The sequence below is a fragment of the Mastigoproctus giganteus genome, chromosome 7 (assembly GCF_048544385.1).
Source record: "Mastigoproctus giganteus isolate SK-2022 chromosome 7, ASM4854438v1, whole genome shotgun sequence".
Lineage (NCBI taxonomy): Eukaryota > Metazoa > Arthropoda > Arachnida > Uropygi > Thelyphonidae > Mastigoproctus > Mastigoproctus giganteus.
In genome coordinates this window covers 125,620,404-125,633,726 of record NC_143581.1, presented here as the reverse complement: position 1 = coordinate 125,633,726, position 13,323 = coordinate 125,620,404, and the positions used below count along the sequence as shown (strand labels likewise).

General features: G+C 40.9%; 1 protein-coding gene across 1 annotated transcript in view; it reads left to right on the top strand.

Moving 5' to 3' along the window:
* unc80 (unc80, NALCN channel complex subunit) overlaps positions 1 to 13,323 on the top strand; it is a 1,843,891-nt gene that overhangs the window by 1,381,160 nt on the left and 449,408 nt on the right. Inside the window, exon 50 of the mRNA XM_090378420.1 lies at positions 3,159 to 3,266. Coding sequence (XP_090234546.1) covers positions 3,159 to 3,266 — 108 coding nt within the window. The remainder of the gene's footprint in view (positions 1 to 3,158; positions 3,267 to 13,323) is intronic.

The window sequence follows — 13,323 nt, the reverse complement described above, 5'->3', positions numbered from 1 at the left end:
AAGCCATTCTTCATAAGAGCATCCCTTTGTTCCATTCACTAATCTTCTTGCCCTTCTCTGTACTCGTTCCAGCATCTCTACATCCTTCTTGACATGAGGCCTCCAGACCTTTATACAGTACTCTAGGTGTGGCCTGACCATTGCCTTATACAAGGGAATAATCACCTCCTTATCCCTGCTAGAAAAATCCCTATATATATCATCGACAATACACCATGAGCTACGCTTGCAGCTCGTCTGCACTGCTCAGAAAACTTCATATCTGCCTGCACAACCACGCCCAGGTCCTTTTCATTCTCTTCCACTGTCAGTGTAGTACCACAGAGTTGATACGTTGCTTTGCGGTTGCTGTTTCCCATATGTAGTACTTTACATTTGTCAATGTTAAACTTCATTTGCCACCTCTCAGCCCATCTGCTCAACCTTACCAGATCCTGTTGCAGTAGCATAGTGTCAGTAGTGTCCTTGACAACCCTGCCAACCTTCGTATCGTCTGTAAACTTGGACATTAAGCTTGATATACCATCATCAGTATCATTTATAAATACAGAAAACAATAATGGACCCAATACTGAACCCTGAGGGACTCCACTAATAACATTAGTCCACGATGAGCAGTGTCCATTGATTACCACTCTCTGTCTTCCTGTCTTCTCCCCCTCAACCAACCCTTTATCCATAGCAGAAATTTGCCTCCAATGCCACACTGCTCCAGTTTGTGCAGCAGTCTTCCATGTGCAACAGTATCAAAAGCCTTTCTAAGATCCAAGTATATAATATCAAAGTTATTCCCTGCATCCAGTTCTTCTGTGACTGCATCATAGTATCCAATCAAATTGGTCAGGCAAGACTTCTCCTTAACAAAACCATGCTGTGTCTGAGCTATAATTCAAGTCTTGTCTAGATGATCCTGCAGTGCTTCTTTAACCAGTGCCTCCATTAATTTTCCGGGAACAGAAGTTAAACTAACAGGTCTATAATTACTTGTGATCCTCCTTTGTGAATTGGGGTCACATTTGCACATCTCCAGTCCATGGGTACTTCCCCTGAGTCCAAGGAAGCTCTCATAATTATGGCTAAGGGTTTGCTTACTTCCTTTGCTGCCTCCTTTAATATAACTGGATAGATCCCATCCACCCCAGGTGCCTTTCTTGTATTTATCTTCAACAATTTCTCCTCCACTTTACTCTCAGTTATTACAAGATTCTCTATCTTACTGCCAGAGTTGAATACACCTCTAGCATTCCCCTCGCTGAATAACTCCTCATGTGTGAATGTCAATGCAAAATATTCATTTAGTTTGTTAGCTACCTGAGCAGGATCATCAACAGTTGACCCATCGATATCAAGTGGACCAATCTGATTCATCCCCTTCCTTCTAGAGTTTACATAAGTAAACCATCTTAGCAAACCATCAATGCCATGCAAAAACTAAGCTCACATTTGGTATGAATCATCATACCAAATTCATAAAGAAACACCAAGAAATGTTGATAAACTGGAACTGTAAAATTGAAATAGTAAAATTTCTATATGGCAGTAGGTACCAGAAAAATTCCTGTTGTGCTACTGCGCATGAAAATCATTAAGTGGAATCTAGGCTTGCAGGAAATAGAATGGGTGGGCATAATTCTAGGGGCTTGCCAATCATACAATTTACTTTGTTAGTCTCCTACTGAGCTGCATTTTTTTGTGAAAGAGGTGTTAAGATAAGTTCAATATCAAATGAAAAGACATTTCTAGAGAATATTGCCAAAATACCTGGATGAAGCTGTTTATGGACAGCCATTATTCCACGAGGATTCCACTCCTTCTCTCATCTGCAGCTCATCTCTCATCTCATTTGCCCTCTGGAAGCTCAGATTTTAATCCATTAGATTACCTTCTCTGGGCAAGGAGATTACGTGATCTGAATCAGATGCCACCCTGATACCTGAATGCCTAAGTAAACTAGTGGTTATTCCTTCCCTATGAATATCATGTATCTTGCTGTTACTAATAGTGACTTGCCCGCTTGTTTATTAAAGGCTTGCATTTAAATGCAAGAAAGAACATCCTTTGTTATTTAGATATTGCATTGCTGGGTATGTAACAAAAGACAGTGCCAACAAAATTTTTCATTTTTCATTCCTTTGCAGTTATTCACCTTCCAAAAGCGTTTATGGCAAGACTAGGTTAATTCACTCAAACACAAAATTATGAATATATTTATATACAGATAAACACTAGACTGTCACTAATTCCATGTTAGACCAGCCTCAAGCATTTTCCATTACTGATTTGTTCCCATCAAATAGTGAGGCCAATGTGACACCAGTCTATGTGCAAATGCAGCCATTACCACGTGTGTCAACAGTAACAGTCACTGACAAGATATTACAGGAGTACAAGAAATTATTAATAATCTCTTGTATTCCCGTTCCCATCATACTCAACTAATAATTGAAACTCAACTGATAATTTAAATCAAGTCTGTAAGGGTTAGAACCATTAGTATGAAACTTATAACCCTTCTCTGTGTATGCCATGCTCTATGTCCTCTTTAAGTTTCTCTTATTTTTCTCATTAATTACAATAGCAACTCTGGATTTTTGATGTGAATACATTTTTGGTGGCACCTACTAAATTTTGGACTGAAGTACAACCAATTTGTCATGGAAATGGAAATGGTGCAAATTACATCACTTCCTAAATGATGTTAATGCAGTCACTAGCATTGATCAGTAGAGTAATTAGTGGGCATGAGCATAAAATTTTACATCATTCATAGTAAATATTTTTGACTGAAGTAAAACCGATTGGTAACAAAAATGTGAAATGAAATTTAGGAAGTGTGTGAGATGAAATTTAGGAAGTATGCAAGATGTCATTTAGGAAGTAGTGGGCATGAGCTTATGCTCACATGCGCTGCTTCCTAAATGATGCAAACTCAGCCTTTGTTCTAACAGTACTCTACCATTCATCTATACAGCTACAGTCTCTTTTTTTGTAACCAACTTTCCATTAACTCTGGATTTTATGCTGTTTTTAATATTCTCATAACTTTCAAGTATATTTGAATCATTTCACGCAAGAAAAGGTGTTACTTTTAATCTTATGACATTTGCATCATGCTGTATTTTTTCATTTCTTATGTATGTTAATTTTATTTATTTCAGAAACTATTCAGGACCTCATAGAGCAATTGATCTTCGTGGGTCTAGTATCAAAAACACGAGGGGTGCATGTTCACCACCTTATGAACATGATGATGATAGTCACTCAAAGTAATTAAGAACGTTTTGCCTAATTAATTTCTTTTTCTCTTCATAATTATAATTTCATGCTGAAAGATATGTGAAAAATTTTTGTTTTAAAATAGATATGTGGATTTCAATTGTATCCTTTAAATCCTGTTTGTCTGCACCATCTATGAAAATTTGCATGCATACCAGCGAACTTTGGTGTGTGTGTGTGTGTGTGTGTGTGTGTGTGTGTGTGTGTGTGTGTGTGTGTGTGTGTGTGTGTGTGTGTGTGTGTGTGTGTGTGTGTGTGAGAGAGAGAGAGAGAGAGAGAGAGAGAGAGAGCGTGTGTGTGTGTGTGTGTGTGTGTGTGTGTGTGTGTGTGTGTGTGTGTGTGTGTGTGTGTGTGTGTGTGTGTGTGAGCGTGTGTGTTTATGAGCGTGTGTGTTTATGAGCGTGTGTGTCTGTGTGCATGTTCCCCTGGGTATTATTTTTCATTTGAATGCATTAATTCCTCTTAAGTTTTTAAAATTTCTGATTTATAATTAATACCTTTAATGACAAGTTGCTATTATCAAGTAATATATATTAGGAAGTAAATGTTTCCTTCAAGGAAACATTTGCTTTACAGTATTTGTAATTTTAATGAATTACAAAATACAAATTTGTAATTATCACTTGATCCTTTCATACCAATAAGTGCACACACACACACACACACACACACACACACACACACACACACACACACACACACACGGTTGGCATTGCATTAGCAGCACCCCCTTGTGTAGGAATGGACAAACCTGTGAATTTGGTGAAGCTCAAAGTCAAGAACAGCTGATATAAGATTGTGGATTGTACATGTGGCAATGAGTTTTTGAGTGACTATGAAGAAGGATGGGTTGGCATCAAGTTTTTTCAACTTCAAACGTGGATTGATTGTGTGGAAAAATGTGCAGGTGCCAGTATTTTGACAACAGTGAACATGGTTAAGTGCTCTCATTCAGTGCTGTCATAAGTCTACCATAAGCAGCTCAACAGAAGTCAAATAATGAGCCATGGGCCACAAGTGGTAGGTGGTACATGACTCTCATCAACCAGTGCAATACCACCATTTTGCTTATTGGAGGCTTGAAGTGGTGGAACCCATGTTTAGTCTCCAGAGCTAAGTTCTGGTCAACCCGTCCCCATCTCTTCCATCATGCAGTATGATTGATGACCTTTGAGGTTATGATGAACATCGTGGCGAGATCCAGTCTTCCTTATATTTCAAGGGTACAGCTCTAAAACGGTGTTCACAGGCTGGCCGCTAGTTTGTTCACTGGACTAAACCTATTGGTAACTCTTTAGGAGGCTTTCAGATCAGCTAGTGTATAATCTTGCTACCTCTACTCTGCCAGATAGTGACTGGAGGGTGAGTAGTGTGTATGTGGGGGCTTGTTGTTGTTGTTATTTAGTTTTTAGGAGCATTAGCAACTAAGGCCATATTGCTCCTGGGATATATGGTGGTCATTTCCTGACCTTTCTGCATCCTCCGTATTTGGTGGTCACGGGCTCGAACCCTGGTCTAATCAAGAAGCGTGTGCTACGCACTGTTGCTCCTGCCCACCCGGCTACAGAGGTGCCATGTGGGGGGCATTGTTGAGGTCACGTTATGTCAAGGTTCTAGGTATATTTTTACCACGGTTAAGCCATATCCAAAAATTTCATTACTTCATACAGCATGTCCCCCCCACTTTCTTACTATTGAATACACCATGAATTGTCAAACTAATAGAGTAAGCTTATCTGCGAAAAGATCTAAACCTCCCAAATACTTCCTAGTTCATTTCACAAATATACGTGGTCTCAATTCTAATCTCAACGCTGTCCATTTCCACTTGCAGTCTGCCAAACCCCATGTACTTTTTCTGACAGAATCTCAGTTATCAGTTGATTCAACTACTGTTCATCTCAGTTGCCTAAATTATTCACTGTATGATTCCTTTCACCTCAAAGGTGGTACTTGTGCATATGTCTGTTCCAATATTCCCTGTCAGAGATTTGGTAATTTGGAATCTTCTCTTTTCTATCTTCTCTTGCTTAAAATCTCTCTACCTCATTTTGTAAAATTCATCTGTTGTCTCTACCATTCTCCCAACTCCACTAATCACTTGGAGCTGTTTGACTTCCTCTTTTTGCAACTTGTCTTTCTCCAGTTCAACTTTCTTAACAGCATTGACCTATCATGTTTAGGATCGGGATCACCTGCCACGATTGTGGCAGCTGCTGTGTGGGGTAAAGCTCCAGATGGCTCCAGGACTGCTTTGCAGAACATGATAGGTTCATCCACCTGGGTGACTCTGCGCATTTCTGGGCAACTCAACATAACCTCAATCCCAGCCACGACAGTGAGGTGATTGACCAGTCTCGGCACTACTATCACCGCCTATGGTTAGAGTCCCTAAACATATCCAGCTGTCACAAAGTTTTAAATTGCAGCAAAGGTACAAGACTATGCCGAATTTCAGAGTCTGTAGTGTTAAAGCATGACAAACGCTGGCAGTCATCCCATATACGTGCCAGGTACCAGCAATAATTACCTGATCTGACACAGTAAGTGATTGAACACTCTCACTTTCATGAGCATGCTCTCCCAGCAATCTGAGCACACACTGCTTATTTAGTTTATTCCAATCCTAATGTTTAATGTTCTGTTTACTTGCTGAGGAAGGGGTTCGTTACCCCGAAAGCTTCTTTACCTTATTAAAATTAATTTAGTTACCATATTCACTGGTTCTGCTGTATTCTTGTTTTGCAAACTGTGGAAACCAGTGCCACAGGCCCATTCTCCTCTATCAAGCTGATGGGCGTATCTGCATTTGGAAAATTGAACACAAGGTCATGGCAATTGCATGCCTGCCAGCATACCTTCATGCACCTGCATACCTCCAGCCTGCCAGGCACTGTTAGTGCCTGGCAGGCTGGAGGCGGTGGTGTTATGGTTTGGAGACTGTTTTTGTGGCATGCCCTGTGTCTTCTGATTACCCTTAATCAATAGCTTGATAGGAACACCTACCTTTCTGTTGTTTCCAATTAAGCACACCCTTCAAGATGGCGGTGTATGAGTAAGACTTTCCATGCCAAAAGGCCCTGAAGGTTGCTAATTGGTTTCAGGAGTATGATAATGAATTCTCCATTCTTCCATCGCCACCCAACTCACAACCCAATTGAGCATGTTTGGGACCTACTGGAAAAGGACATTCAATGCTATTACCATCCACCTGACAGTATGTGGGCTGTTACTGGACCCATTGTACAACAAATGGATATCACCACCAGAGAACACCCTGCAACACCGTGTGGGCTCCATGCCAAGGTATGAACATTGTATTATTGGCAAAAGGTGGCCCCACAGGTATTAGATGGGCTGTGTGCAGTATACACATGTATACAATTTTCATGTGCAGCCTCTGTGTATGCCACATACTTCCATCTGTTGTTGCGGAAGTTGATAGCATAAATAAATTGAAGTCAGAATTAGACAGACATTTAGAATGAATGGATCAATGAAATGGGAAGGGGATTTTTTTTTTTTTTTTAGCTGATGCTGTATAAGCTTGCTTTCTTGCATCACATGCCTCTACTAATGCAAATGCTCATATAAATTAATATCTCAGAATAGTCTGTACCTATACTGTGCATTTTTGCTTTTAAATCCTTAACCTCTCTGGTCATCTATGCGCATGGGTATCTTTCTTTTGTGAGTATTATCCACTGGTACAAACCTATTGGTAGCTTCCAGGATAAAACCCTTGAATACTTCCCATAATGAAATTGTACCTAACAGCTTATAGTTCTTCCTCCACTTAATAGAGCACAAGAAAAACTTCAATTCATTATAGTAACCCATCTTGAAATTGAAATCCACCTTCCCCTCGACCACTGAAATCTTTTTGGGCATTGCCCATTTTATGACATTGCAGGTAATCTCTTAACATATGCACTTGTACATAGTGAGGGCCTTCTAGTGATAATGCTGGTTTCCACAGATTAGCATTACTGGGATCCAATATCTCCCTAAGTTCCATGCTAACACCATGGAAACCTGGTGTGTCATGCAAAATGGGAAACTCAGAAAGAGGAATCTGGTGGTTGAGGGGCCTAGCTTCAAAACACCATTTTTGCTCCTTTTGATAATATGGGTGGTCTTGGGATGGTTCATCTAGGATCAGTTGACTTGTGGGTTTGCTTGCTAGGGCAGATCGTGCTGAAGCCATGTCCCTACCCTCATGATTGGAGGGACAGGATTCAGAGAAGTAGAGATGTGGGTGTGGTGTCTAGAGCATCCTTTTGAGCTTTATGGTATGTGGGGAGCCTGGGTACTGAATTCCAAATAAACTTTACACAGATGCATCCAGCAAATCTAAATAATGGCCACATTCAAATTCTTAGAGGATTTCCGTGGGTTCCATCAAAATAGTGATGATGTCAAGGCCCTCCTGCATAAGCATGAGCCAACATGCTTTGCTTATAGGAGATATACACTTATGAGCCAAAACATTATGACCAGCGAGTCGTTATGCAAATCGAAGCAACTGCAGGTGAACTATGGCCCATGGATGGGTTGGGACATGGTATAAAAAACACCTGATACTGAGCTCCTTTAATCAGTGTTACTTTTGTTCTTCAGATGGAAAGGACAGCAGACTTAAGCGAGTTTAACAAAGGCCAAATTGTAATGGCCGGTTGACTTGGTCAGAGCATATCTGAAATGGCACGGCTGGTGGGGTGCTCATGGTCAGCCCTGGTTAGTGCCTACTGAAAGTGGTCTGAGGAGGGGAAACCCACAAACCACGGTTCAACATTGCTCAAGGTGAGCAAAGGCTCTCCCGGATGGTACATGGCAACAGAAGGGTGACTGTGGCACAACATACTGGTAATTGGAATGCTGTCAATGGGAGTAATGTGTTGCAACAACATCAAAACCTGCCAAAAATGAGCCTACATAGCGCAGGCCACTCTGAGTGCCCATGCTAACCAAGATTCACCAGTGACAGCACTTACAATGGGCACGTGAGCATCGCAACTGGACCTTGAGTAATGGGAAGAAGGTCATCTTGTCAGATTAATCATGTTTCCTGTTGCACCATGTGGACCACCTAGTACGTATATGTCGATTACCTGGGGAAGTGGTGGCGCCAGGATGCACCGTGGGACGAAAACAAGCCAGTGGTAGCAGTGTCATGCTTTGGGCAGTGTTCTTCTGGGATACTCTTGGTCCAATCATCCATGTGCCGGGCACTCTGATGTCTACCACCTACCTAAACATCATTGCTGACCAAGTACACCCTTTCATGGCAATGGTCTTCCCCTCTGGCGGTACCATCTCTCAGCAGGATAATGCACCATCCCACACCGCCCAGATTGTTCGAGACTGGTTCGCAGAACATGAGGAAGACTTGCAGGTATTGCCCTGGCCTCCAAATTCCCCAGACATCAGTCCCATTGAGCATCTGTGATTTGTGTTGGAACTGAAATTCTGAACTGCGGCATCTCAACCACAGACCTTACAGGAGTTAAAGGATCTGCTGGTTATGTGTTGGTACCAGATACCACAAGACACATTTTGAAATCTTGAAGCGTCCATATCTCGCCGGGTATGAGCTGTTTTGGCTGCATGTGGAGGACCAACATAATATTAGGTAGGTGGTCATAATGTTTTGGCTGATCTGTGTATTTAAAAGCAAATAAGGAGCCTTACTTTCTTAATAGTATGTACCATCATCATCCTTGTGCATAACCACTTCTTTTCAAACTATGCCACTTATTACTAACCTAGAAGCAGAAGCAATTTGCCTTATAGGGTTCCTCCTAACTATTTGCCTAATTAAAACTTTTCTTCTGGGACTTCAACATGTTCCTACCAGATAACAATGACATCAACAATAACACTACAATTTCAGCAAAAAGGTCCAGAACAGGAAGTATCAGCTCCTACACCTTGAGAGCCTTGTCGATCAATATGGCCCTGGAAAGATTGTGCAAGGCTCAAGGGATAGAATTTTTCTCGGCCTGGTCTGTGCTTGTTACCAGAAGAGAATGCTTCTACAGGAATGGAATACACTTAAATAGAAAGGGTGCAAGAATATTTGCTGATACTATCGAGGCAGAATTAAGTGGGACAGAAAACTGCTAGCTTGGGGGAGATACACGGACTCATAGATTGACAGTAGCCGCTGGCAGATGTGAAAGTGATCCTTGCCTTGATCCTTACAATGGGGATTTCCTGGACTTCTGGGAGTCATAGTGGAACAATTAAGTACATGGGCTGTGTTAGGGTAACTGAGAGTGGAAACAGGTGCATGTATACCTGCATGTACATCAATACTAGGTGCATAGTTAATAAATTTGATGAGCCTTAAGTGCTAGTCAAGACATTAAAGGCAGATATTGTTGGAATATCACAGATATGGTATAACACAGTCATAAGCAGTGCAGAATTGGAATTTGGGGAGTACAATGTGTACAGTAAAGATAGACAGGACAGGAAGGGAGGAGGGGTTATGATGTTACATAAGAAACACATATAAAATCTAAGGAAGTGCATCCAATTAATGTTGGTGGACAATGCAATGTTCAGTCTGTTTGGTGTGACATAAGCACTGGGAAAGGAAAAATGTGAGTAGGTGTGTGTGTTATAGGCCTAATGAATCTGATGAGTATAACAAGTAATTGTGCAGAGAAATAGTGGGCTAGTAAATCAGAGTATCTAATAATGGGGGATTTTCATTTCCTAGAGATTAACTGGAATTTGTTGGTTGGTTATTCACACACTAGCAGGCCTTTGTGGATTTATTGGATGATTGTTTTCCACGGCATCATGTTCGGGTGGCAACCAGAGGGAGTAATACTCATGATCTGATTATCAGTAGTGATTCTTCATGTATTTAGAATCTGCATATAAAGGAACCACTAGGTGGCAGTGATCACAGTGTGCTGAAGTGGGATTTACTCAAAGAGGTAACTACCATCAGGGGTAAAGGGAAGGGTTTTTGCTTTCATAAAGGTGACTATGGTGGTCTGAGACAGTATTTAAATTCTATATGGTGGGACCAACAGCAAGTTCAAAATGGGAAGCATTCAAAGAAATGGAAGCTACTAGTCTTCTCATACCAACTAAGAAATATTGTTCAAGGTTTAGGACTAAAGAGATGTCAGATGAACTAATTAGACATGTGGCAGAGAAGAAAAATGCATGGGAATCATATAAATCAACAGGTGACACAGATGCCTATGATAGATATAAAATGGTTTGTAACAAAGTCACAAAGGAGGTTAGGCAGGCAAAGGCAGATTACAAGATATCTATGACAAAGGATGCAAAGAAAAACAGCAACGAGTTTTTTTCTTATGTAAATTCTAGAAGGAAGTGGGTGAATCAGATTGGTCGACTTGATATTGATGGTTCACAAACTAAATGAATATTGTGCATCTACATTCACACATGACGAGTGATTCAGGGAGGGGAATGCCAGAAGTGTATTAAACTCTGGCAGTAAGTTAGATAATCTTGTAATAACTGAGAATAAAGTGGAGGAGAAACTGTTGAAGATAAACATAAGAAAGGCACCTAGTGTGGATGGAATCTATCCAGTTATATTAAAGGAGGCAACAAAGGAAGTAAGCAAACCCTTAGCCATAATTATGGTTGCTTCCTTCGACTCTGGGGAGGTACCCATGGACTGGAGATTTTATTTATTTATTTATTATTATTATTAGCCATATGGTACAAGGTAGCCTGAGGCTTATACTGCACCAACCAAAAAAAAAATAAAAAAAAAAAATTTCCAAATTATCCCGAGAGAGAGAGAAGTAGAAGGGAATCACCAAGAAAAAGAAGAATGATGATATCCAGCTCAGGACCCTGGGTGTGCCAAACCCATACTCACCAGATGTGAGCCCTGGGGAGATGTGCAAAGGTGACCCTAATCCACAATGGAGGATCGAAGGGCGACACAGGTAATTACAGACCTGTTAGTTTAACTTCTTGTCCAGGGAAATTAATGGAGGCACTGGATAAAGAAACATTGCAGGATCATCTAGACAAGACTTCAGGGCTAAGGTAAAGAAAGCCCACAAGAGAAGCGTACAAAAGTTCAGTGAAATTTATCGGTAAAAGTACTTTGCTGTAACGGAATTTGTATTGTTTCTCTCTCAGTAAACACGGTGCTGCGTGTTATCTTTGTGGAGTAGAAGTTGAATCCCACAGGAGCTTGAAACCCTCCCGAAGTGGAGAGGTTAACCTGACATTTTTTTTTTCTTTTGAATCCCTAATTGTTGTTATTTGGTTTTTAAGAGCATTAGCAACTAAGGCCATATTGCTCCGGTGGTCATTCCCTGACCTTTCCGCATGCTCCGTATTTGGTGGTGACGGGCTCGAACCCCGGTCCAATCAAGAAGCATGTGCTACACACTGCTGCTCCTTCCCACCTGGCTACGGAGGCGCCAATCCCTAATTGAATCAAGAACAGAGTCATATTGGAAGTTCTGGCGTCGTAAAAAATGTACGTAATGTAGTTTCACCGGTAAACTTTTTCAAAGTTTGCCATGCTTCTCGTATGGGCTTGTTTTTCTTAATAATCAATTTATCCACTAGTCCACTAGTGATTCTAAAGAAAGTAGGTCAGGTTACCTCTTCCTCTTGGGAGGGTTTCAATCTCCCATGGGATTCAATTTCTATTCCCGACCGATAACACCCACTGTATGTTTACTGAGCGAGCAACAATACAAATGCCGTTTCGGCAAAGTACTTTTACCGGTAAATTTCATCGAACTTTTGCTTGCTTCTCGTGTGGGCTTTCTTTACCTTCGGCGACTTCGGTTATAGCTCTGACTCAGCATGGGTTTGTTAATTAAGGGGAAGTCTTGTCTGACCAATTTGATTGGATACTATGATGTAGTCACAAAGGAACTGGATGTAAAGAATACTTTTGATATCATATATTTGGATCTTAGAAAGGCTTTTGATATTGTTGCACATGGAAGACTGCTGCACAAATTGGAGCAATGTGCATTGGAGGCAAATTGCTGCTATGGATAAAGGGATGGTTGAGTGGGAAAAGACAGAGAGTGGTAATCAATAGATACTGCTCATTGTGGACTAATGTTATTAGTGGAATCCTCCAGGGTTCAGTGTTGGTCCATTACTGTTTTCTGTATTCAGTAATGATATTGATGATGGTATATCAGACTTAATGTCCAAGTTTGCAGACGATACGAAGGTCAGCAGGGTTATTAATGACACTAATGACAGTATGCTGCTGCAACAGGATCTAGAAAAGTTGAGCAGATGGGCTGAGAGGTGGCAACTGAAGTTTAACATTGACAAATGTAAAGTACTGTATATGGGAAGCAGTAACCTCCGAGTAATGTATGAACTGTGTGGTAATACACTGACAGTGGTAGATATTGAAAAAGACCTGGGGGTAATTGTGCAGGCAGATTTGAAGTTTTCTGAGCAGTCAATGTCTTGTCAATGATATACAGGAATTTTTCTAGCCGGGATAAAGAGGTGATTATCCCCTTTTATAAGGCAAGGTCAGGCCGCACTTTGAGTACTGTATACAGGTCTGGAGGCCTCATTTTAAGAAGGATGTAGAACTCCAAGAGCAAATGCAGAGAAGGGTAACAAGATTAGCGAATGGAACAAAATGTTGCTCTTAAAGAAAGGCTTTAGTTTTGCAAATTACAGTGTCTGGAGACTAGGCACATGCGAGATGATCTGATTGAGGTGTATAAAGCCTTGAATTGTTTGATCATGCTCAATGCAGATGAAATTCTTCCTCCTGCTCAGAATAAATTGAAATTGAGAAAAGACTGTTGTAGGATATATGTGTGGAAGTTTGCCTTTAGCCAGCGGGTGGTTGATTGCTAGAACAAACTTCCATCTGTTGTTGTAGAAATTGGTAGCTTAAACAGATTCAAGGCAGTACTAGATAAACATTTGGAGCGAGTGGATCCGTGAAATGAGAATGAGAATGGTGTGTGTGTGTGTGTGTGTCTTTTTGCTGATGCTATAGAAATTTATTTGCTTTCTTGCATCATGTGCCTTTGCTAA